This window comes from Schistocerca nitens, chromosome 11 (genome assembly GCF_023898315.1).
Source record: "Schistocerca nitens isolate TAMUIC-IGC-003100 chromosome 11, iqSchNite1.1, whole genome shotgun sequence".
NCBI lineage: Eukaryota > Metazoa > Arthropoda > Insecta > Orthoptera > Acrididae > Schistocerca > Schistocerca nitens.
In genome coordinates, this window is record NC_064624.1 from 177,911,711 (window position 1) to 177,936,854 (window position 25,144).

Here is a 25,144-nt window from a genome sequence, read left to right on the forward strand (position 1 = left end):
ACACAATGCTGGTAACTACTTTGAAGGTCAGTAAAACTTTGAAAACGTATATATTTTGTACGAGCTGTAAATAAATAGTTGCCACTATTAAAGTTCCAACCCTCGTATTTGTATATAAAGTTTATTTATAAGACTATCTCAATTATGCTTTACTTCTGTGTAGCTAATATCCAATCTTATTGTAAAACAATCCATGGAAGATAAATTACAAAGGTAATCCAGGAAGTATGACCATCTTCCTTCATCCAATACGTGCTCTATTGGGGACAGATCTGGTGATTGAGCAGGTCAATTGAGCAGGCGAAGGTAACACGTCAACATTCTGGAGAGTATCTCTGGTAAAAAAAAAGCGGTATGTGGGCAAGCATTACCCTGTTGGAAAACACCCCCTGGATGCTGTTCATTAATGGCATCACAACAGGTCAAATCACCAGACTGACGTACAGTTTTGCAGTCAGGGTGCGTGGGATAGCCACGAGACTGCTCCTGCTGTCATACGAAATCACGCCCCAGGCCGTAACTAGAGATGTAGGCCCAGTGTGTCCAGCACACAGACAGGTCGAGCGCAGGTCCTCCAGTGGCCTCCTCCTAACCATCACTGATGTCGGGGCAGAACCAGCTTCTGTCACAAAACACAATATACACTACTGGTCATTAAAATTGCTACACCCCGATGACGACGTGCTATAGACGCGAAATTTAACCGACAGGAAGAAGATGCTGTGATATGCAAATGATTAGCTTTTCAGAGCATTCACACGAGGTTGGCGCCGGTGGTGACACCTAAAACGTGCTGACATCAGGAAAGTTTCCAACCGATTTCTCATACACAAACAGCAGTTGACTGGCGTTGCCTGGTGAAACGCTGTTTTGATGCATCGTGTAAGGAGGAGAAATGCATACCGTCACGTTTCCGACTTTGATAAAGGTCGGATTGTGGCCTATCGTGATTGCGGTTTATCGTATCGCGACATTGCTGCTCGCGTCGGTCGAGATCCGATGACTGTTAGCAGAATGTAGAATCGGAGGGGTTCAGGAGGGTAATATGGAATGCCGTGCTAGATCCCGACGGCCTCTTATCACTAGCAGTCGAGATGACAGGTATCTTATCCGCATCCCTGAGTAAAGAGATGGGGACGTCTGCAAGACGACAACCATCTGCACGAACAGTTCGACAATGTTTGCAGCAGCACGGACTATCAGCTCGGAGACCGTGGCTGCGGTTACCCTCGACGCTGCATCACAGATAGGAGCGCTTGCCATGGTGTACTCGAGGACTAACCTGGGCGCACGAATGGCAAAACATCATTTTTTTCGGATGAATCCGGGTTCTGTTTACAGCATCTGGATGGTCGCATCCGTGTTTGGCGACATCGCCGTGAACGCACATTGGAAGCGTGTATTCGTCATCGCCGTACTGGCGTATCACCCGGCGTGATGGTATGGGGTGCCATTGGTTACACGTCTCGGTCACCTCTTGTTCGCATTGACGGCACTTTGAACAGTGGACGTTACATTTCAGATGTGTTACGACCCGTGACTCTACCCTTCATTAAATCCCTGCGAAACCCTACATTTCAGCAGGATAATGCACGGCCACATGTTGCAGGTCCTGCACGGGCGTTTCTGGATACAGAAAATGTTCGACTGCTGCCCTGGCCAGCACACTCTCCAGATCTCTCACCAATTGAAAACGTCTGGTCAATGGTGGCCGAGCAACTGGCTCGCCACATTACGCCAGTTACTACTCTCGATGAACTGTGGTATCGTGTTGGAGCTGCATGGGCAGCTGTACCTGTACACGCCATCCAAGCTCTGTTTGACTCAATGCCCGACATATCGAGGCAGTTATTACAGCCAGAGGTGGTTGTTCTGGGTGCTGATTTCTCAGGATCTATGCACCCAAATTGCGTGAAAATGTAATCACTTGTCAGTTCTAGTATAATATACACTCCTGGAAATGGAAAAAAGAACACATTGACACCGGTGTGTCAGACCCACCATACTTGCTCCGGACACTGCGAGAGGGCTGTACAAGCAATGATCACACGCACGGCACAGCGGACACACCAGGACCCGCGGTGTTGGCCGTCAAATGGCGCTAGCTGCGCAGCACAGCGCTGCACCGCCGCCGTCAGTGTCAGCCAGTTTGCCATGGCATATGGAGCTCCATCGCAGTCTTTAACACTGGTAGCATGCCGCGACAGCGTGGACGTGAACCGTATGTGCAGTTGACGGCTTTGAGCGAGGGCGTATAGTGGGCATGCGGGAGGCCGGGTGGACGTACCGCCGAATTGCTCAACACGTGGGGCGTGAGGTCTCCACAGTACATCGATGTTGTCGCCAGTGGTCGGCGGAAGGTGCACGTGCCCGTCGACCTGGGACCGGACCGCAGCGACGCACGGATGCACGCCAAGACCGTAGGATCCTACGCAGTGCCGTAGGGGACCGCACCGCCACTTCCCAGCAAATTAGGGACACTGTTGCTCCTGGGCTATCGGCGAGGACCATTCGAAACCGTCTCCATGAAGCTGGGCTACGGTCCCGCACACCGTTAGGCCGTCTTCCGCTCACACCCCAACATCGTGCAGCCCGCCTCCAGTGGTGTCGCGACAGGCGTGAATGGAGGGACGAATGGAGACGTGTCGTCTTCAGCGATGAGAGGCGCTTCTGCCTCGGTGCCAATGATGGTCGTATGCGTGTTTGGCGCCGTGCAGGTGAGCGCCACAATCAGGACTGCATACGACCGAGGCACACAGGGCCAACACCCGGCATCACGGTGTGGGGAGCGATCTCCTACACTGGCCGTACACCACTGGTGATCGTCGAGGGGACACTGAATAGTGCACGGTACATCCAAACCGTCATCGAACCCATCGTTCTACCATTCCTAGACTGGCAAGGGAACCTGCTGTTCCAACAGGACAATGCACGTCCGTATGTATCCCGTGCCACCCAACGTGCTCTAGAAGGTGTAAGTCAACTACCCTGGCCAGCAAGATCCTCAGATCTGTCCCCCATTGAGCATGTTTGGGACTGGATGAAGCGTCGTCTCACGCGGTCTGCACGTCCAGCACGAACGCTGGTCCAACTGAGGCGCCAGGTGGAAATGGCACGGCAAGCCGTTCCACAGGACTACATCCAGCATCTCTACGATCGTCTCCATGGGAGAATAGCAGCCTGCATTGCTGCGAAAGGTGGATATACACTGTACTAGTGCCGACATTGTGCATGCTCTGTTGCCTGTGTCTATGTGCCTGTGGTTCTGTCAGTGTGATCATGTGATGTATCTGACCCCAGGAATGTGTCAATAAAGTTTCCCCTTCCTGGGACAATGAATTCACGGTGTTCTTATTTCAATTTCCAGGAGTGTATTTATCCAATGAATACCCGTTTATCATCTGCATTTCTTCTTAGTGTAGCAATTTTAATGGCCAGTAGTGTACCTAACCCTGCCCTCCAATGGGCTCCTGCTTGACACCACTGAAGTCACAAATGGCAATGGCTTGGGGTTGGCGGAATGCACACTACAGGGTGTCTGGCTCGGAGCTGTAAACGATTTGCAACAGTTGGTTGTGTCACTGTGATACCAACTACTGCTCAGATGCAGTACAATGCACCAGAGCCACGCACCATATACAGTGGTCTTCCCCGGCGGTAGCGCCACACGGCCGTCCGGACTCCCGTCTCCTTGCGACCGAACATTCTCGTGACCACCGATGCCAGGTATCGTGTACAGTGGCCACATTCCTGCCGAGTCTTTCTGCAGTATTTCAGAAGGAGCATCCAGTTTCTCGTAGCTCTATTACGCGATCTCGTTCAAACTCGGTGAGGTGTTTATAATGGTGTCAGTCAGCTTAAAGGCATTCTCGGCTAACATCGACCCAGCAAGTGTAATCTCGAAGGTAACTAATGCTCACAACCGTTACAGCACGTATTTAAAGCAAACCTGGTTTGCATCCTCACAGTGGTGCAGTCAGCACCAGTCTAACGTGACCGGTGCAAAATTTGGTCGGTCGCTCGATACGGGGGAAGGGACTAAGTAGCGAGCTCATCGGTCCTATCGGATTAGGGAAAGATGGGTAAGGAAGTTTGCCGTGCCCTTTCAAAAGAACCATCCTGGCATTTGCCTGAAGCGATTTATGGAAATCACGGAAAAACTAAACCGGGACGGCCGGATGTGGGTTTGAACCCTCATCCTCAGGAATGCGAAATTTGAGAAGACGTCTTCTGTCGGATGTTAAAACACGCCTACCAACTTTCAGTTGTGTCGCACAACTCTTTTTTGGTATTGCAATTTTTTTTCCATCAGTGAATTTTACTGACAAATATGTCACTTGCAAACACAATGTTTACTTCCTTTCTCTACAGACTCATCTTTGCTATTTAAACATTTATCACCTCTGTCAATGTGTTTTGGAGTTTCTACATCGTCACTGGTTGCCACTAGTTGTTCACTGCAGCCTCCACTTCACCATCACATTGAACATGTGTACTGCCTAACAACTGTTTTTTTCTTTGTAGAAAGATGAAAATTACTAGGAGCCAGAATGGTTGACCAAAAAATTCCCCTCCACACTGATAAATCTAGTCTCTTGTTACAGCAGCAGTGTGTGGGTGGGCACTGTCACGAAAAAGCACAATGCAGTGAGAAACCATTCCAAGCCTACAATTTTGTATTGTTTGCAGCAGTTTCCTATGTGTGTCACAGACCAGAAAAAAATATTTGATTTAGTCTACAGCTGCACATTTATTTTGCCCAGTGACTAGTGAATGTGGTAGCAAGCATGTCATCATGCCATTCCCTGCTGTGCAACCGTCAACCTCATTCAGTCGGCAATCAATCAATCTTTCCTTCTCATCTCGCCTGGTAATTCTGCCCTGACCTGGTGTTCTGGGAAATTTTTCCGAACTCTACCCCTTTTCCTAAACCTCACCAGTCCCTCTCCTTTACCCCTGTTCCTACTGCCAGAAGGAGCCACAGGCTCTGAAAGCTTGCAAACTGTAACACCTTTTACATGTGTGTCCTAATGCCGCTGCTTGGTAAGCATATTTTTTTTATCCATCCAATTCCTTATACAATTTCCTATTAGGTGTGTCATATACTCAACACCTACATAGGAAGTGAGGTTTACTACAGGCTAAAGCAAATAATTTTTTTCTGGTTGTGTTACTATTCAAACTGACAGTATGTTGGGAATTTGTCATAATGTAATAACGGCTGGCACCAGGTATAGCATTTCTCAACATTAAATCAAACAAGAGAATACCATTATCATTCAAATGGCTCTAAGCACTATGGGGCTTGACCTCTGAGGTCATCAGTCCCCTAGACTTAGAACTACTTAAACCTAACTAACCTAAGGACATCATACACATCCATACCCGAGGCAGGATTCGAACCTGCGACCGTAGCAGCTGTGCGGTTCCGGACTGAAGCGCCTAGAACCGCTTGGCCACAGCGGCCGGCAATGATTTCAAAAAAGTGTCACCACTAGTTTTCCAGCTGACAGACAATGTATGCAATTTTTGTGCTGAGAAATGATGCCACTCAAGGAATCGGCATTCAGTCTACACGGAGAAGTCGGACACACACATTTCTCCGCAGTTACTATTCCATCTGCAACTGCTCGACACTGCTTAAAAAAACTAGTTACTGGAGCTATTAATTTGGCAAGAAACACACAATTTACAAACTTCTGATATACCTGAGATGTTCAGACATAATTTTCTCTGAGCAAAGGATGAAAAATATTTGGAAGATACTTGTGCAACTTGTTTACAATTACATGTCAGTCCTGAAAAATCTTGATTTTCACCCAGTTCTTCAAATTGTGTGTGATGAGCAACAGACAACCGAGTTCAGTTTTGTCAGATACATCTCTTCATCCAGAGGTGACAAGTCCTTGCCACCTTCCTAAAGCTCTTCCTTCATTATTATGTTACCACACAGTTCATTTTACCGACAGTAAATTTTTGTGGGTTTCAACTTAAAAAGTCATCAAAATTCGACCTTACAGTCAGAGAAACGTTACATGTCACAGTTCATTTTAAACACTGCACATCGCACAAGTACTCCGCAAGCCACCTTACAGAGCGAGATGGAGAGTACTTCTGGTACCACATTTGTCCTCACCTCCCCGCCCTCCCCCTTTCAATCCACCTATGTAGCCCAGTGGTCAGCATAACAGACTACCACACATGGGGCCCAGGTTTGATTACTGGCCGGGTCAGAGATTTTAACCACTCGAGGACTGGGTGTCATGTTGTCAGCATCACTGAAGCATAAGCCACTGAATGGTGTCAAAAAACAAGGCTTGCATTAGGCAGCCGGACAATCCCAGACGGGATCTCCTGGCCAGTAATGTCATACTATCTTTTCACTTTCATTGTTTTGATTTTCTCACAATCCTCATTTCACAAGATTCATGTGGGAGGAAACGAAATGTTGCCAGACACGTCATACAAAGAGTTTCAAGAACCATTTTTAAAAGAGATTTATTGCTTGTTAAAGCACAAAACCTTAAAAAACTTCACAGTACGTTCCTTCCAGATTTACGCATAACTACCACCGACTTCTCCCGGTCTGCACAGACTTCCTGAAAGGTGTCACCAGGAACTCTCTTAAGGCAGCACATTGACGCCTCTTTCACACCTCTGACAACTTGTGATGTTGTCTCTTCCAGTTTCCCTTTAACCCCAGAAACAAAAGGAAGTCCACTGTTGCGAAGTCAGGGCTGTGCAGCGGCTGGCCCAGAATTGCCACACCATCCCCAGAGAGAACCTCTCACACGACAAAAGAGTTACGACTCGGCATTATTACTGTGATGGAAACTCAACTTTTCGTGCCATCTTTCCTGACATGTTTCACACTATCCCACAACAAGTCAAAGGCTCGAGTGTAAAACTGGTCATTAATTGTTTGTCCTCCAGGCACAAATTCACTGTCAATCACGCCTTTGGAGTCACAAAAGACAATAAGCAATGCTTTAACCTCAGATTAGCTCCCATGAACCTCCTTTAGGCTACATGAATTTTACGTGTGCCACGCGCTGCTTTGTCTTTTTGGTTGGAGACTACTCAAAAACCTTCATCTGTCACTACTATGTGCAAAAAAATTAGGGTCACTTTTGTGGCACTCCAACAACGCATGGCACCTGTTCACCGGTCAGCACTGTTGGAAGCCTCTTTCCATCCATCTTTCTCATTCCTAATGCATCTCTTGTAAAATGCGAGAAACAATCCATTTCGACACATTTCAATTCTCTGTCATCACTCTTACGCCTAGGCGGCGATCTTCGTTCAATACTGTTTGCACATTCTCTGTATCTTCACGTGTTTGGGAAGTTGACAGATGCCCGAACAGCTCACTGTCGCTCCCAGAAGATCTCGCGGCATTTGTAAATTCTCAGCTGGGCTGTGGCTTCCTCACTGAAGACTTGCCAAATCGTGTACACTGTCTCTGAGCCTGACTTCTTCAGTTTAAGGCAAGAAATTCTTGTGTACTGCTGCTCATTTAACTGGTCACCAAACCACTCCACGTGGATTACGACATTCGTTCTGTCACTACCTACTGGTGACGGGACCGAGTCGCATTTGTTAGCCGAAGCTGCTCACCGTGTTTTCGGATGAAGACTGCTGGTCTCTAGTACTTCTGGTTTGTTGTAGAATTTTACTATCAAAACTTTTGGGACAAGCTCTGTAGGCTATTGAAATCTGAACAGTAAAACTGTTGATGATGCACAATACTTTTCTTGTAGAGGTTACCACTGGAACTTGTCGAGCATCTCTGTGACGTCTGCACAATTACCAAAAGATCGCAAGTGAAATGCGTACCTATGAGTTGAATCTTCACTATCTCTTCTATTAATCCTACTTGTTAAGTGTCCCAGATTTTTGTAGACAAGTCACTCTGGACAGTTACACCTATGTTATTTCATGGCTCTTACTGTTTCCAGTGATTAATTGCCAATATCATAATCAGACAATAGTGAATGTCTTCACCTTTTTATGCAAAGCACATTATATTTATTTATATTCACAGACAATAGTGTGTGTGCACACTAATTGTACACGATCTGCACACCTTCTTGCATTTCACTACACTTTTCCAGTGTTACAACCTTCCTATACAAAACACCAAAGTCCATGACTAGCCTCATGAAGCCTTGAACACTATATGCTATCGTTATTGTTGTTGTCGTTGTCTTCAGTCCACAGATTGGTTTGATGCAGCTCTCCCAGCTACCCTACACTGTGCAAGCTTCTTCATCTCCCAGTACCTACTGCACCCTACATCCTTTTGAATCTGCTTAGTGTATTCAGGCCTTTGTCTCCCTCTACGATTTTTACCCTCCTCGCTGCCCTCAAATGCTAAATTTGTGAGCCCTTGATGCCTCAGAACATGTCCTAACCAATTTCTTGGTTGGTTCGTTGGTGGGACTAGACTACAACGGTCATCGGTCCCACTGATTTCTTCTTCTACTAAAGCTGAGGCACAAATTTCTCTTCTCCCCAATTCTGTTCAATACCTCCTCATTAGTTATGTGATATACCCACCTAATCTTCAGCATTCTTCTGTAGCACCACATTTCGAAAGCTTCTATTCTGTTCTTGTCTAAACTATTTTCCGTCCACGTTTCACTTCCATACATGGCTACACTCCATACAAATACTTTCAGAAACGACTTCCTAACACTTAAATCTATACTCAATGTTACCAAATTTCTCTTCTTCACAAACGATTTCCTTGCCATTGTCAGTCTACATTTTATATCCTCTCTACTTCGACCATCATCAGTTATTTTGCTCCCCAAATAGCAAAACTCATTTACTACTTTAAGTGTCTCATTTCCTAATCTAATTCCCTCAGCATCACCCGACTTAATTCGACTACATTCCATTATCCTCGTTTTGCTTTTGTTGATGTTCATCTTATATCCTCCTTTCAAGACACTATCCATTCCGTTCAGCTGCTCTTCCAGGTCCTTTGCTGTCTCTGAGAGAATTACAAAGTCGTCGGCGAACCTCAAAGTTTTTTTACCCCTGCCACCTTCAGAATTTGAAAGAGAATATTCCAGTAACATTGTCAAAAGCTTTCTCTAAGTCTACAAATGCTAGAAACACAGTGTTGCCTTTTACTTAATTTATCTACATGCTATAAACCCCAAAATTATCCTTACATCTGCAGATTTCATCAAGTTGAGAATATGTACAGTCTATTGACAAAGAACTCCTGAAGCCAAACACAAATCTAGTTAAATACTTGGTTAGCTCATACTTTGTTTACTTTGGGACACTGTTAAACAGAACTGAACGTATTTGAGAAGTCAAGGAACACAGCTTTCAGTTGTGGATCTGGCAGATGAACAGACTCTGACAAGTTTCACTAGCCCTCAGTTAGCAGAACCTGATCTTCAGTTTCCAAAAATGTCATAATATACGAGTATAAGCCATGTTATTTTATTCCACAACACGACATTAGTGATACGGGCCAATTTGGTGGCCCGCACTGGGTCACCCAGGTGCGCACTCTGCCTTACTAACCTTGCCGCCGAGGAAGGACATGTCCCCGAAGTAGGAGCCGTCCAGCCCCACGTGGCCGGTGTGCTTCAGGTCGCCCTGCGGCCGCGATATCATCTCCGGGCGCAGCCTCCGACGCGACGAGTATGGGTTCTTCCCGTCTGGAGGCAGCAGAGTATGCGACACTGTTATGAAGGGCAAGCAGTGAGGCACAAGACCAGATTAAAGCTTACGTCGTTCACTTTACGCTGTCACACACTCCGTCGTCAAGTGACGAACACCAAAGCTATATGTTTGGATATTTTATATTATTCTTGAAGACTTCAGTTTGTCGAGATAGCTAGTAAGTCTTTTTATTACTATTACCGGTTTTGACAGATCATCAGATCTTGTAAAATTACTAGATCTACGTGCTTTTTACAACACTAAAATTGACACAGTTATGTTGTGTTGAAATGTAATAAAAAGTGGCAGGGGACACGAGCATGTCAACAAAAAAATACCACACAATTAAAACATGCAACATGTTGTGCTGATGTCCTAGTATACACTCTGTCAAGTTGTAATACGAGGCGTGTTTTTTAAGTAAGTACCGTTTTGAAATTTAAAAAAAAAAAAAAAAAAAAAAAAAAAAAAGACATGCTAAGATATCTCAATAATTTTATTTTTACATGAAAGCCTGTACCTTAATCTACTTTTCTACATGGTTTCCATCAATATTGAGGCACTTGTCATAACGTTGTACCAGTTCTTGAATACCCTCCTCATAGAAGTCTGCCGCCTGACTTGTTAACCACTGCATCACCACTGTTTTGACTTCGTCATCGTCTCGAAGACGCTGACCGCCCAGGTGTTTCTCCGAGTGCACGAACAGATGGCAGTCACTGGGCACAAGATCGGGGCTGTACGGAGGATGATCTAGAGTTTCCCGTCGAAAAGATGTGGTGAGATCTTTGGTCTGATTCGCCATACGCGGACAGGCATTGTCTTGCAGCAAAACGATGCCCTCGCTCAACTTGCCACGTCTTTTGTTCTGAATTTAACAGCGCAGATTGTGCAATGTCTTACAGTAAGCTGCTGCACTGACTGTCTCATTACGAGGCAAAAATTCCACAAGCAATACTCCTTTTCTCTCCCAAAAAAACTGTGCACATGATTTTCCGGGCAGAAATTGTTTGCTTAAACTTCACTTTTCTGGGTGAATCTGAATACCGCCATTCCGTGGACTGTTGGTTTGATTCTGGTGTGACGTAGGCCACCCACGTTTCATCGCCCGTAACAATCTGGCTTAAGAAATCATTACTGTTGTTGTGGTAGCACTCAAGGAAAGTCAATGCACTGTCTGAACGTTTGGTTTTGTGCACATCCGTCAACATTTTCGGTACCCAATGTGCGCACAATTTTCGGTAATTCAAGTGCTCGGTCACAATGCCATACAAAACATCACGAGAAACATTAGGAAAGTCATCCCACAAGGAGGAAATCGTAAAGCGTCTGTTTTCTCTCACCTTATTGTCCGCTTCCTGCACCAAACTTTCATTAACGACCGAAAGATGCCCACTCTGTTGTTCATCGTGCACATTTGTGCGGCCGTCTTTAAATGCTCTCACCCACTTTCTTATCATTCCATCACTCATAATGTTTTCTCCGTAAACTGCACAGATCTCACGATGAATATTGATTGCTTTTAGGCCTTTAGCACTAAATAGTCTTATAACAGCCCATACTTCACAGCCAGCGGCACTCACGATTATCGGAGGCATCTTAAACACTCGGTACACATTGTAAACAAGAAAGAATCAGACTGTAATGACGTCAGTGCGTAGATTAAGGTACAGGCTATCATGTGAAAATAAAATTATTGAGATATCTTAGCACGTCTTTTTTAAATTTCAAAACGGTACTTACTTAAAAAACACGCCTCATAAAATGTGGCATGGTGCATGTCACAAACACACTGTATGTTTGGACATCAATACAACATGTTCTATGTTTTAACTGAGCAGTATTTTATTTGTGTAACGCTGGTGCTCCCGGTTACTTTTTACTACAATCTGACGCAACTTCACTACGTGACTTTTACTGTGGTAGAAAGTGTGGTGTCACAGCCAGACACCACACGTCCTAGGTGGTAGCTTAAATCGGCCGCAGTCCTGTAGTACATGTCGGACCCGTGTGTCGCCACTGTGTGATCGCAAACCTAGTGCCACCACAAGGCAGGTCTCGAGAGACTGACTCTAACTCAGCCCAGTTGTACGGACGACAGAGCTAGCGACTAGATGTACGAAGCCTTTCTCTCTCATTAGCCGAGAGACAGAATAGCCTTCAGCTAAGTTAATGGCTACGAGCTAGCAAGGCGCCATTAGCCTTACAGTGATTGTAATTAGAGTCTCACTTGTGTTCACCATAGAGATGTACAAGAAGACATTAAAGATAAGTATATGAGAAGCTCCATTCTTTTCTTCATAGCATTAATTACGTATCCTGTTCCAGTACTTCACGCCCGTCTGCGTTAGTCTCGCGTGCCCTTTAAGCCACCTCTATATACAAGGTGTTGGCCCAGCTGCCGACACATCAGAAAGCACGTAGGTCTAATAATATTACAAGAACCGACGATCACAGCGTAGACCTGTCAAAACTGGTAATATAAATAACAAGAATAACTACTGATCTCAGTAAGCTTGATTCTTCCAGAATAATACCACCTTCAGATCACCCCCAGCAACTAATGCAGAGTCAAACATATATTTGCATATTTTATTCTGTTTTTGTTCTCTGTCTCTATGACAATACTAATTATTTAAAATAATGAGTCATACAAAATATTAACTTCTAAAAACAAAGATGATGTGACTTACCAAACGAAAGTGCTGGCAGGTCGATAAGACACACAAACAAACACAAACATACACACAAAATTCAAGCTTTCGCAACCAACGGTTGCTTCATCAGGAAAGAGGGAAGCAGAGGGAAAGTCGAAAGGATGTGGGTTTTAAGGGAGAGGGTAAGGAGTCATTCCAATCCCGGGAGTGGAAAGACTTACCTTAGAGGGAAAAAAGGACAGGTACACACTCGCACACACACCCATATCCAACCGCACATACACAGACACAAGCAGACATTTGTAAAGGCAAAGAGTTTCAACTCAAGAGTTGAAACTCCAGCAGTCTGACCAGCCACATTTATAGGTGAGAAGTTGTTACAAAGATTTTTCTGAAGAGGTCTGCTTTGCAGGATTTTGGTTCTCACTCCATTCCTGAAATCATCTGTAATGAGTGATGGATGTCCGGATCAAAATTTCATCGGGCACAGCTGTCTGCCCAGAGTTGAAACTCTTTGCCTTTACAAATGTCTGCTTGTGTCTGTGTATGTGCGGTTGGATATGGGTGTGTGTGCGAGTGTATACCCATCCTTTTTCCCCCTAAGGTAAGTCTTTCCGCTCCCGGGACTGGAATGACTCCTTACCCTCTCCCTTAAAACCCACATCCTTTCGTCTTTCCCTCTCCTTCCCTCTTTCCTGATGAAGCAACCGTTGGTTGTGAAAGCTTGAGTTTTGTGTGTATGTTTGTGTTTGTTTGTGTGTCTATTGACCTGCCAGCACTTGTGTTTGGTAAGTCACATCATCTTTGTTTTTAGATATATTTTTCCCACGAGGAATGTTTCCCTCTATTATATTCATATCAAAATATTAACTTCAGTATTTAAGTTCAAATAAAATGGCTCTGAGCACTATGGGACTTAACATCTGAGGTCATCAGTTTCCTAGAACTTAGAACTACTTAAACCTAACTAACCTAAGGACATCACACACATCCGTGCCCGAAGCAGGATTCGAACCTGCGACCGTAGCAGTTGCGCGGTTCCAGACTGAAGCGCCTAGAACCACTCGGCCACAAAGGCCGCCTATATTTAAGTTTTCATTGGTATTATTAGTAAAGTTTATTTATATAGGTTTACTGGGAGTGACAAATTACAGTATTATTTGCAGGTTTGCCGCCACACCCTAAGATCAACTCTGCACAATATTCCAGCAGTCTGACCAGCCACATTTATAGGTGTGAAGTTGTTACAGAGATTTTTCTGAAGAGGTCTGCTTTGCTGGATTTTGGTTCTCACTTCATTCCTGAAACCATCTGTAATGAGTGATGGATGTCCGGGTCAAAATTTCATCATGCACTGCTGTCTGGCCAGAGTTGAACATTTCACAAGTCTGTCCCATTTCTTTCATTCATTATGCACCTTCAGCTCATATACCGTTGCTGAATGCCATATGAAATGGCAGCTAGGTGGATTGTTCATATACTGGGCAGAGACTATTCCAGGATCTGGCAACGAACCAAGACATATGCTGTGGACCATTATTTATTCCCGGACTTCATGTTTTAGTAGAATGGATTCTTTTGTTTCTTATTTGCTCTTAATGAGGAATTAATAGCAAACAGTACTGGAAAATGATGACAAAAATCATAATGTTTGCTGTAAAATCAGAACTGATACCTGTTTTTAATGGTATTATGAAGAACTAATTAAGACAGAAGATGTAAAAATTTTGATGTTTGCTCAGCAACAGCAAAGAATTTGAAATGTCACTTGAATGGAATAGCTTAAGTCTTAAAAAGTACTGAAATGACACGATTTCAGAGACTTTACCGGTCTCATATAGAACACAGAGATCCTCGGCAATTCTGTTTGTGTGTAAGGGGGAATTTAAAGTACATTGAGGAGGCTGTGAGAATGTGGAGCGATGGGAAACTGTGTGCCACACCGAGACTTGAACTCAGGACCTTTGCATCTTGGGGGAAAGTGCTCCACCAACTGAGCTACCCGAGCACAACTCAGGACCCATACTCACAGCTTTAATTCTGCCAGTACCTCATCTCCCACATTCCAAACATCACAGAAGCTCTCCTGCAAAACTTGCAGAACTAGCACTCCTGGAAGAAGGGACATTGCAGAGGGATGGCTTACCCACAGCCTGGAGGTGTCTCCACAGTGAGATTCTCACTCTGCAGCGGAGTGCTAGTCTTGCAAGTTCTGCAGGAGAATTTCTGTGAGTTCGAAAGGTAGAAGACGAGGTACTGGAAGAAGTAAGGTTGTGAGAACGGTAGGGACTCGTGCTCGAATACCTCAGTCAGTAGGGCACTTGTCAACGAAAGGCAAAGGCCCCACGCTTGAGTCTCAGTCCTGCACACAGTTTTAATCTCCCACCAAGTTTCATATCGACGCACACACTACTGCCGAGCGAAAATCTCATTCTGGAAATAAAAGATTAATTACATAACTTTAGTTTCTCAAGGTGAAAGCTAAAACTTTATGACCATACCTTTTACATAAATACCATCTTCAACAGCTTTTATTGGAGGTTATACTTACTTATCGTGTATTAAACACATTTTCAACTTTGTGTGCATTATCAACAGCCTCGTTAATAAAACTGAAGATGTATTATATTAAACTGTGATTATACGTCAGTTTAAAAAGCAAAGAGCTCAAAAGATGTAGATACTTACAGCGGTGGAAGTAAAAGGGCGAATCGCTTTAGACACTTTACATATTCCAGGATCCGAGGTGAACCACCTACAACTTGCACTGGAAAGATTGTGGAAATGTAAAGTTCTACTTACATGCAGTTTTCACAGAATGGATTGGTTTTAAGTGGCTTGTATTGTTAGCCAACAGAGTGCAATAATACTTACAGAGTGTACTTTTAGTGCAAACATACACTTTTTTAAATGGAACAATGCCCGTTGACAATAACAGATTGAAGTTAAGGTATATTAGAAAGCCACTGTGTTTGTTGCAGAATTCTAATGCGAGTCAGTTTTGAGATATCGTATTTTGAAAAGTTTCCACACCGTCACTTGTTTGTGCTATTCAACTCGCATAGTGACTAGGTACGACATCATTATATTTGCTGTAGTGCGCTCGTGTGTTAATCGAGTGCACTGCGACCTGATAGTCAGTCAGTGTACTATAGGTAAGTGGACAACAGGATTCACCGATACAGAAAAAGCTGAGTAGCTCACGGTGTATGGAGAGTGTAGGAAGAATGCAGTTCGTTCTTGTACGATGTATGTGGTAAGCTATCCAAATACACAGCAACCATCTGTGCAAATACACTCCTGGAAATTGAAATAAGAACACCGTGAATTCATTGTCCCAGGAAGGGGAAACTTTATTGACACATTCCTGGGGTCAGATACATCACATGATCACACTGACAGAACCACAGGCACATAGACACAGGCAACAGAGCATGCACAATGTCGGCACTAGTACAGTGTATATCCACCTTTCGCAGCAATGCAGGCTGCTATTCTCCCATGGAGACGATCGTAGAGATGCTGGATGTAGTCCTGTGGAATGGCTTGCCATGCCATTTCCACCTGGCGCCTCAGTTGGACCAGCGTTCGTGCTGGACGTGCAGACCGCGTGAGACGACGCTTCATCCAGTCCCAAACATGCTCAATGGGGGACAGATCCGGAGATCTTGCTGGCCAGGGTAGTTGACTTACACCTTCTAGAGCACGTTGGGTGGCACGGGATACATGCGGACGTGCATTGTCCTGTTGGAACAGCAAGTTCCCTTGCCGGTCTAGGAATGGTAGAACGATGGGTTCGATGACGGTTTGGATGTACCGTGCACTATTCAGTGTCCCCTCGACGATCACCAGTGTTGTACGGCCAGTGTAGGAGATCGCTCCCCACACCGTGATGCCGGGTGTTGGCCCTGTGTGCCTCGGTCGTATGCAGTCCTGATTGTGGCGCTCACCTGCATGGCGCCAAACACGCATACGACCATCATTGGCACCGAGGCAGAAGCGCCTCTCATCGCTGAAGACGACACGTCTCCATTCGTCCCTCCATTCACGCCTGTACAGCTCTCTCGCAGTGTCCGGAGCAAGTATGGTGGGTCTGACACACCGGTGTCAATGTGTTCTTTTTTCCATTTCCAGGAGTGTATTTATCAACCTCCTCACCAAGTTATGTGAAAGTGGTGGTGACAGATAGAAACAGGTGAGAATGGAAGAAGAGGAAATTTACGTTCTTGCTGCTGTTGATATTGATCCACACATTAGCTCCAGTGGAATCGCATGAGGAAGTGGCACGAGTCGGGCACGTGTCCTACGCGTTCTCCATCGACATACGTTCCTACACTATCAAATCTCTCTCCATATTCCCAATGTATCACGTACCAGGGGCGTTTCAAAAGTCCGTGGAAAGTCCAAGAGATGGCACCACCGGCGCGTATCGACGTCGTGTTTAGTTAGTAGCATCTTTGGAAAGAACGCACACCAAGTTTCAGCCATATTGGTCTATTTCTTTGTGTTTGGCATTCGTGTGAATCAAGGACGTCGAGTGATTGTCAAAAAATGGACACAAAAGAATTTCCTGTGGTGATTAAACCTTACTTTATGAAAGGTAAAATGTCTCAGGAGACTAACGAGAAGGTTGAAAAACATTACGGTGGTTTCAAAATTTTCGGAGTGGTCATATGGGCATAAGTGATGCTGAACACTGCAGACACCCTGTGGAGGTTACGACTCCAGAAATCATTGATAAAATCCGTGATGCGGTGATGGATGACAGAAGGGTTAAGGTGCAGGAGATTGCTAGTGTCGTGGGCATCTCAAATGAATAGATACATAATATTTCACATAAACATTTGGACGTGAGAAAGCTAACCGCAAGATGGGTTCCGCGATTGCTCACACTTGACCGAAAACGGAATCGTGTGAAGTGGTGCAAGGATGATTTGCAGCTGTTCAGGAAGAATCCGCAGGACTTTAAGCATCGTTTCGTCACTGTGGATGATACATGGACACATTACTATACTCCTGAGACCAAACAACAATCTAAACAATCGGTTACCAAGGGAGAATCTGCACCAAAATAGGCGAAGACCATTCCTTCGGCCAGAAAGGTTATGGCGTCTGTCTTTTGGGATTCTCAAGGGATAATCCTCATTGACTTTCTGGAAAAGGGTAAAACTATTATAGGTGCATATTATTCACCATTATTGGAACGTTTGAAAACCGAGCTGCAAGAAAAATGCCGGCAATTGGACCACAAAAAAGTCCTTTTCCATCACGACAATGCACCAGCACACACCTCAGCAGTTGTGGTCGCAAAATTAATGGAAATAGGACTCCAATTCATTTCACATCCCCCCCCCCCTATTTTCCAGACTTGGCTCCCTCGGACTGCTATTTGTTCCCCAATTTGAAGAAATGGCTGGCGGGACAAAGATTTTATTCAAATGCAGACTTGGACAATTCTTATTATTCGGAAGGGATCAACAAATTAGATCATCATTGGACGATGTGTATAAGTCTAAAAGGAGACTATGTCGAAAAATAAAAAAGGTGTACCCCAAACACATAAGTAGTTTTCATTTTTGCATGGACTTTTCAAATGTCCCTCGTATCTTATTTAGGGATGAAGGCACATTTACCAATTGTGGCCAGGAAACCTATGAAGCGTACACTATTCATCTGTTGACAATCCCCATTGGCTTTGTCAGGTGGGATGTCAGCATCCTCGGAGTGTAAACATGTGGTGCAGAATAGTGAACTGTCACCTCGTAGCCCCGTTTTCCACAGACAGAACACTGAACCCGCACAGTTATCGCAGCCTCCTAACAGACACCATCCTCCACAACCTACAGAATAAGAGCAACCTGTGGTACCGACATCACGGCTGTCCAGTCGACAGTGCACAAAGTACTACAGCACGTCTCCACAAATCGTTTCCGAATCATTCGATCAGATGCAGAGGACCTGTACCTCGGCTGGCCTGTTCCTCAGATTTGACGCCTGTAGACCTTTTTCTGTGGGGAAAGCTGAAAGATACTGTTTACAACGGCATACCGACTACACCCGATGATACACAATGACGTACTACATCAGCCTGGACGTCTCCACTGAAATGCTAGCACCTGTGCAGTAATTGTTCCACACCAGACTGGTTCAAATGGCTCTGAGCACTATGGGACTTAACATCTGTGGTCATCAGTCCCCTAGATCTTAGAACTACTTAAACCCAACTAACCTAAGGACAGCACACACATCCACGCCCGAGGCAGGATTCGAACCTGCGACCGTAGCAGTCGCACGGTTCCGGACTGAGCGCCTAGAACCGCACACCAGACTGGAAACATGTATTGCTGCTGGTGGTGGTCATTGTGAACACAACCTCTCATGGTCAACTGTCTTGTTACTGGTCAAAACCCACACAACTAGCATGTTCACTTAAGTTGTTCTTTAGTGTGGGCTACCACAGATATTGTACAAGACTCAGTGTGAGAACATTTCAAAATACAGTATCTCGCAAATGGTTCACACACTAGAATCCTGCAACAAGTACCACTGTCGTTCTAATTTACCCTACTTTTAGTCTGTCAGTCCGCAGCTCGTGGTATCACGGTAGCGTTCTCGCTTCCTGCACACGGGGTCCCGGGTTCGATTCCCGGCAGGGTCAGGGATGTTCCCTGCCTGGAGATGACTGGGTGTTGTGGTGTCGTCTTCTTCAACATCATCGTTCATCCTCATTACGGTCGGAGGAAGGCAACGGCAAACCAACTCTGCTAGGACCTCGTCTAATAAGGCAATGCGGGTCTCTCGCATCATCCCCTATGCTCCTCGCAGTATGGGACCTCATCGTCATCATCTCAGTCTGTCAATGTCAATAAGCATTGTTCCATAAAAAAAAGGGTATGTTTGCACAAAATATACATTTTCTAACAAGGGAACCTCCCCATCGCAACCCCCCTCAGATTTAGTTATAAGTTGGCGCAGTGGATAGGCCTTGAAAAACTGAACACAGATCAATAGAGAAAACATGAAGAAGTTGTGTGGAACTATGAAAAAAATAAGCAAAATATACAAACTGAGTAGTCCATGCGCAAGATAGGCAACATCAAGGAGAATCTGAGCTCAGGAGCGCCGTGGTCCCGTGGTTAGCGTGAGCAGCTGCGGAACGAGAGGTCCTAGGTTCAAGTCTTCCCTCGAGTGAAAAGTTTAATTTTTTATTTTCAGACAATTATCAAAGTTCAGGAACTCACACATAATCAACTTCGCTCTCCAAAATTCCGGGACATGCACAGATTTGCTTGGACATATGCAGGATTAGACGGTCTACACACGGAAAAATTTTAAAACGTTAAAAACATATGTTTTGACAGAAAACAGGGAAAACTGTGCAACTGTGAACTGTTGCAGTCATTTGTTGCAGTTTGTGTGACAAACTCTTATGTTTTCATCACTTTTTTGGGAGTGATTATCACAGCCACAAGAAAACCTAAATCGGGCAAAGTAGAAGAATCTTTTCACCCATTCGCCAAGTGTACAACTTAGGTGGGTCGACAACATATTCATGTCATGTAACGCACATGCCGTCACCAGTGTCGTATACAATATATCAGACGTGTTTCTCTGTGGAGGAATCGGTTGACCTATGACCTTGCGATCAAATGTTTTCGGTCCCCATTGGAGAGGCACGTTCTTTCGTCTACTAATCGCACGGTTTTGTGACACTACACTACACTTATTACAGTGAACAGAGATGTCAATGAATGAATGGACAGATCATAACTATGTGAAAATAAAGAAAGTAAACTTTTCATTCGAGGGAAGACTTGAACCAAGGACCTCTCGCTCCGCAGCTGCTCACGCTAACCACGTGACCACGGCGCTCCTGAGCTCACACTGTCCTTGATATTGCATATCTTGCACATGGACCACTCAGTTTGTATATTTTGCTTATTTTTTTCATAGTGCCACAGAACTTCTTCCTGTTTTCTCGATTGATCTGTGTTCAGTATTTCAAGGCCTATCCACTGTGCCAAGTTATAACTAAATCTGAGGGAGGTGCGATGGGGAGGTTCCGTTGTAAGTATTATTACAATTATTGGCTAATTATATGAGCCTCCGAGTACGAATCCATTCTGTAAAAACTGCACATCAATAGCACTTTCCATTTCTGCAATATTTGCAGTACAAGTTTTATGCAATTCAAGCTGTATGCACTGCCTGGCAAAAAAATGAAGTAACCAAAAGACATTGGCAGATGTCAATGTAACTTCACGCACTAGCACAAAACACCAGAGTACACTAGTGTTGTCAGCAGGTCTGGTAGGGTGTTTAAGGGTGTGAACTACCTGAAATGCTGAGCGATCACCGTCAAGGATGTGCAGATGCTACGTACTTTTACGAGATGGCGTTATCAGTACACGGCAGAGTTTGAAAGGCCCCTCACTGTGGGCCTCTATTCCACCAGCTCATCGAATTGTGCAACATCCGGATTTGTGGAGAATTCAAATGTGGGAACGCGAGGGAACGCATACCGTCGTCGAGGTACCGGTCGACCACACGTGACCACCCCGAGGAAGGATCGCCTTACTGTGCACTGAGGACACCGCAATGCCTTCACGTATGATTCTGTCATCCGAGAATCAATAATGGACATCCTACATGTTGTATCCTAGCCAGTAATGCCACCCGAGCCCGCTGCCAAAAGGTTGGCAGCATCAAAGTCCGGACGCCGTCCGCTTAAGCAGCGCCAGCGATACAGGAAATCGCCGCAAGTCTGCGCGCGCCACCGCTGGCTTCTGGCTTCTTAAGCGCTGGAGTCGCGAGCGCTAGCACAGTTCTGTATTCGCCGCTCAGTTGTATACTCGCCACCGAATTGTGTACTTGCTAGTCAGTTGTGTGTTCATCACGGCAGAGTTGTTGTTTGTCGTCAGCCGACGCTGACCTAGCCGCTCCGACTCGAACTAGACAAATTTCTGTATCTTCGTTAATAAAGATAAGTACCGACTTTTATTTAATCAGAGTGTTTGGGTTTTCATCTTTCTGTTCACTGTTCCAGCGGACCGGTCGGCCCGCTATTAAAAGTGTGGCGGTGACTTCGTAAGCCGTTTCTACAGCGAAGTGTTTGTGGCTACGAACGCCGCCACAAAACTACAAAGTGCTACGTCACCTCGCGACATCAATCGGAGACTAGCAGTAACTGGACTGTCCACCCCCGGTAGCTGAGTGGTCCGCGTGACAGACTGTCAATCCTACGGGCCCGGGTTCGATTCCCGGCTGAGTCGGAGATTTTCTCTGCTCAGGGACTGGGTGTCATGTTGTCCTAATCGTCATCATTTGATCCCCCTCGACGCGCAAGTCGCCGAAGTGGCGTCAAATCGAAAGACTTGCACCAGGCGAACGGTCTACCCGACGGGAGGCCCTCGTCACACGACATTATTATTATTAGTAACTGGACTGGGGAATTACTGTTCCCTGCGTAGGCTGCCGTTGACACCACAATTAGGACTGCCAATATTTTTAAAAATATCGGGAATCCAACATATTCGAATTTTAAAAAATTTAATTGTCAGCCCTCGATATATCGAAAAAAAAAAAAAAAAAAAGTATCGATATATTGAGGGAAAAAATATCGATGTACTGGCCTATCAAAATATTGACTACACATCGCAAATACACTGTCAGTTTTAGAGTTGTACATTTAAGTATTGATTTATTATTAGATATTCTATACATCAACAAGCTACCAGCTTGTTTATCCGTGTCAGAGAAAGAATTGAAAGGAAAATGATGCATGTTCACACTTAGTGATAACCACTTTGGTAACAGTGGTACCTGCATGTAAGTGGCACAATAAAATTGCCTGACAGGTGCGTTGTTCGGTTTCCTCAAATACCAGATTTGTCCAGAACACTTCGTGTAGACTTCCTTGTTTTTATTCATTTCTGAAAACGCCAGCAACCTTGCAGTTGTGGTGTCAAAACTGCACAGTGAAGCTAAACGTTGCAGTTTCTGTCGGTAGCACCAAGTGCCGATTACGTCAGCATTTCCCCTCCCAACGTCTCCCCCCACCGCAAAGACCGATCTTGTCATTTCCATTTTGTTCACCAATTTCAGCAATTGTTTTCCAAGACTACTGATGTGAAGACATGGCACACTAGTTGTGTTGGAAATTGAGTTTTAACATAACTGGTGTGCCATTTCTTCACGTCAGAAACCTTGTTCTTCCACTCACACTGCCTCCCCCCCCCTCCTCCCCCCATCCCCCACCCAGTGCAATCAGATTACTTCTTTGTGCCACCTATATTTGCTTCACACAGTCTGAGAGACTCCTTCATATAGTGAAAATAAAGTTACATTCACTACAATTTCAAAAGAACTATTTACTATTTCAAATATTTACTAAAACTTGCGAAAAAATATAATACAAAATAAAAGCACCACATTACCATTTTGATATCGATATACCGAGGAGAAAAATATTGCTGTCATATATCGATACTTAAAAAAAAAAAAAATATACAGGGCTATTACAAATGATTGAAGCGATTTCATAAATTCACTGTAGCTCCATTCATTGACATATGGTCACGACACACTACAGATACATAGAAAAACTCATAAAGTTTTGTTCGGCTGAAGCCACACTTCAGGTTTCTGCCACCAGAGCGCTAGAGAGCGCAGTGAGAGAAAATGGCGACAGGAGCCGAGAAAGCGTATGTCGTGCTTGAAATGCACTCACATCAGTCAGTCATAACAGTGCAACGACACTTCAGGACAAAGTTCAACAAAGATCCACCAACTGCTAACTCCATTCGGCGATGGTATGCGCAGTTTAAAGCTTCTGGATGCCTCTGTAAGGGGAAATCGACGGGTCGGCCTGCAGTGAGCAAAGAAACGGTTGAAAGCGTGCGGGCAAGTTTCACGCGTAGCCCGCGGAAGTCGACGAATAAAGCAAGCACGGAGCTAAACGTACCACAGCCGACGGTTTGGAAAATCTTACGGAAAAGGCTAAAGCAGAAGCCTTATGGTTTACAATTGCTACAAGTCCTGACACCTGACGACAAAGTCAAACGCTTTGAATTTTCGGCGCGGTTGCAACAGCTCACGGAAGAGGATGCGTTCAGTGCGAAACTTGTTTTCAGTGATGAAGCAACATTTTTCCTTAATGGTGAAGTGAACAGACACAATGTGCGAATCTGGGCGGTAGAGAATCCTCACGCATTTGTGCAGCAAATTCGCAATTCACCAAAAGTTAACGTGTTTTGTGCAATCTCACGGTTTAAAGTTTACGGCCCCTTTTTCTTCTGCGAAAAAAACGTTACAGGACACATGTATCTGGACATGCTGGAAAATTGGCTCGTGCCACAACTGGAGACCGACAGCGCCGACTTCATCTTTCAACAGGATGGTGCTCCACCGCACTTCCATCACGATGTTCGGCATTTCTTAAAAAGGAGATCGGAAAACCGATGGATCGGTTGTGGTGGAGATCGTGATCGGCAATTCGTGTCACGGCCTCCACGCTCTCCCGACTTAACCCCGTGCGATTTCTTTCTGTGGGGTTATGTGAAAGATTCAGTGTTTAAACCTCCTCTACCGAGAAACGTGCCAGAACTGCGAGCTCGCATCAACGATGCTTTTGAACTCACTGATGGGGACACGCTGCGCCGAGTGTGGGAGGAACTCGATTATCGGCTCGATGTCTGCCGAATCGCTAAAGGGGCACATATCGAACATTTGTGAATGCCTAAAAAAACTTTTTGAGTTTTTGTATGTGTGTGCAAAGCATTGTGAAAATATCTCAAATAATAAAGTTATTGTAGAGCTGTGAAATCGCTTCAATCATTTGTAATAACCCTGTATATAAATACATCGATATTTTATCAATAGCCCTAACCACAAAACAAATGGCTGTGTCTGGAGTGGTCCCAGGACCGGGAAGAATCTAGTGCCGATGAATAGAATCGCACTGCATTCAGCGATTAATTGTGGTTCTGCAGGGCTCCAGACGGCCATTGCCAGCGAGTACCGTGGCAACCTGGTGAGTGGTGTTGTTATCTGGTGTTTTGGAGAGGCACAGTAATGTTACAGTGTGGGGGAGTTGCTGGATATCACTTCAGGTCACAGGTGGTAGTGACTGAGGAAACTGTGATGGCACAATGGTACTTCACGGACATGTGTTACTGCTCGTGTGACAGTATCAAGGTGTCTCTTTTGATGGGGTATTTCTTGCACACAAATGACATGTGACTCTGCAAACAGCCTGGACGAAGTTGAGGTAACCCCGTGGCCAACAAGATCCCGTGTCTGGGACCAGGTCAGATGTAACAGAGCCAGTATTGAAGAAATCAAAGACCAGTTACAGTGGTTGTGGGCCGGCTTGCCCTAGGAGCAGATACGACAGCTTTAGGACAACCTTCCCAACCCAATCAGTGTATGCATGCCACACTTATAAGTGAGCTCATGCTGCCAAGTTCTTTCTAAATTTGACTTGATTTTATAATCATTGAAACAAAATCACATACCCTCTCAAGCCGTGAATTTTCATTTAATTTCCTCCTATACTCCTGTGTGCTTCACTTTTTTTTGTCAGGTTGTGTATATGAGGGAAACACCTGCACAGGAAACTGTCCAGCTATAACATGTTATGTGGTAGGCCAACAAATATCTTTTTTATACTGTGAACACATTTTGTGCAATACTCTAATACTCTGATTTTGTATGCTTTCCACACACACAAACACACAGTAATATAAATAAGTCTTTTCAGTACTTCATTGGCAAAATTTTGGGAGCTGGGATGCAGCTCT

The 25,144-nt window shown here is 44.9% G+C and overlaps 1 protein-coding gene across 1 annotated transcript in view; it reads right to left on the minus strand.

The window, feature by feature from the left end:
• The window catches only part of LOC126212752 (uncharacterized), a 408,628-nt gene that overhangs the window by 177,268 nt on the left and 206,216 nt on the right, over positions 1-25,144 (minus strand). Inside the window, exon 11 of the mRNA XM_049940160.1 lies at positions 9,547-9,683. Within this exon, the coding sequence (XP_049796117.1) occupies positions 9,547-9,683 (137 nt within the window). The remainder of the gene's footprint in view (positions 1-9,546; positions 9,684-25,144) is intronic.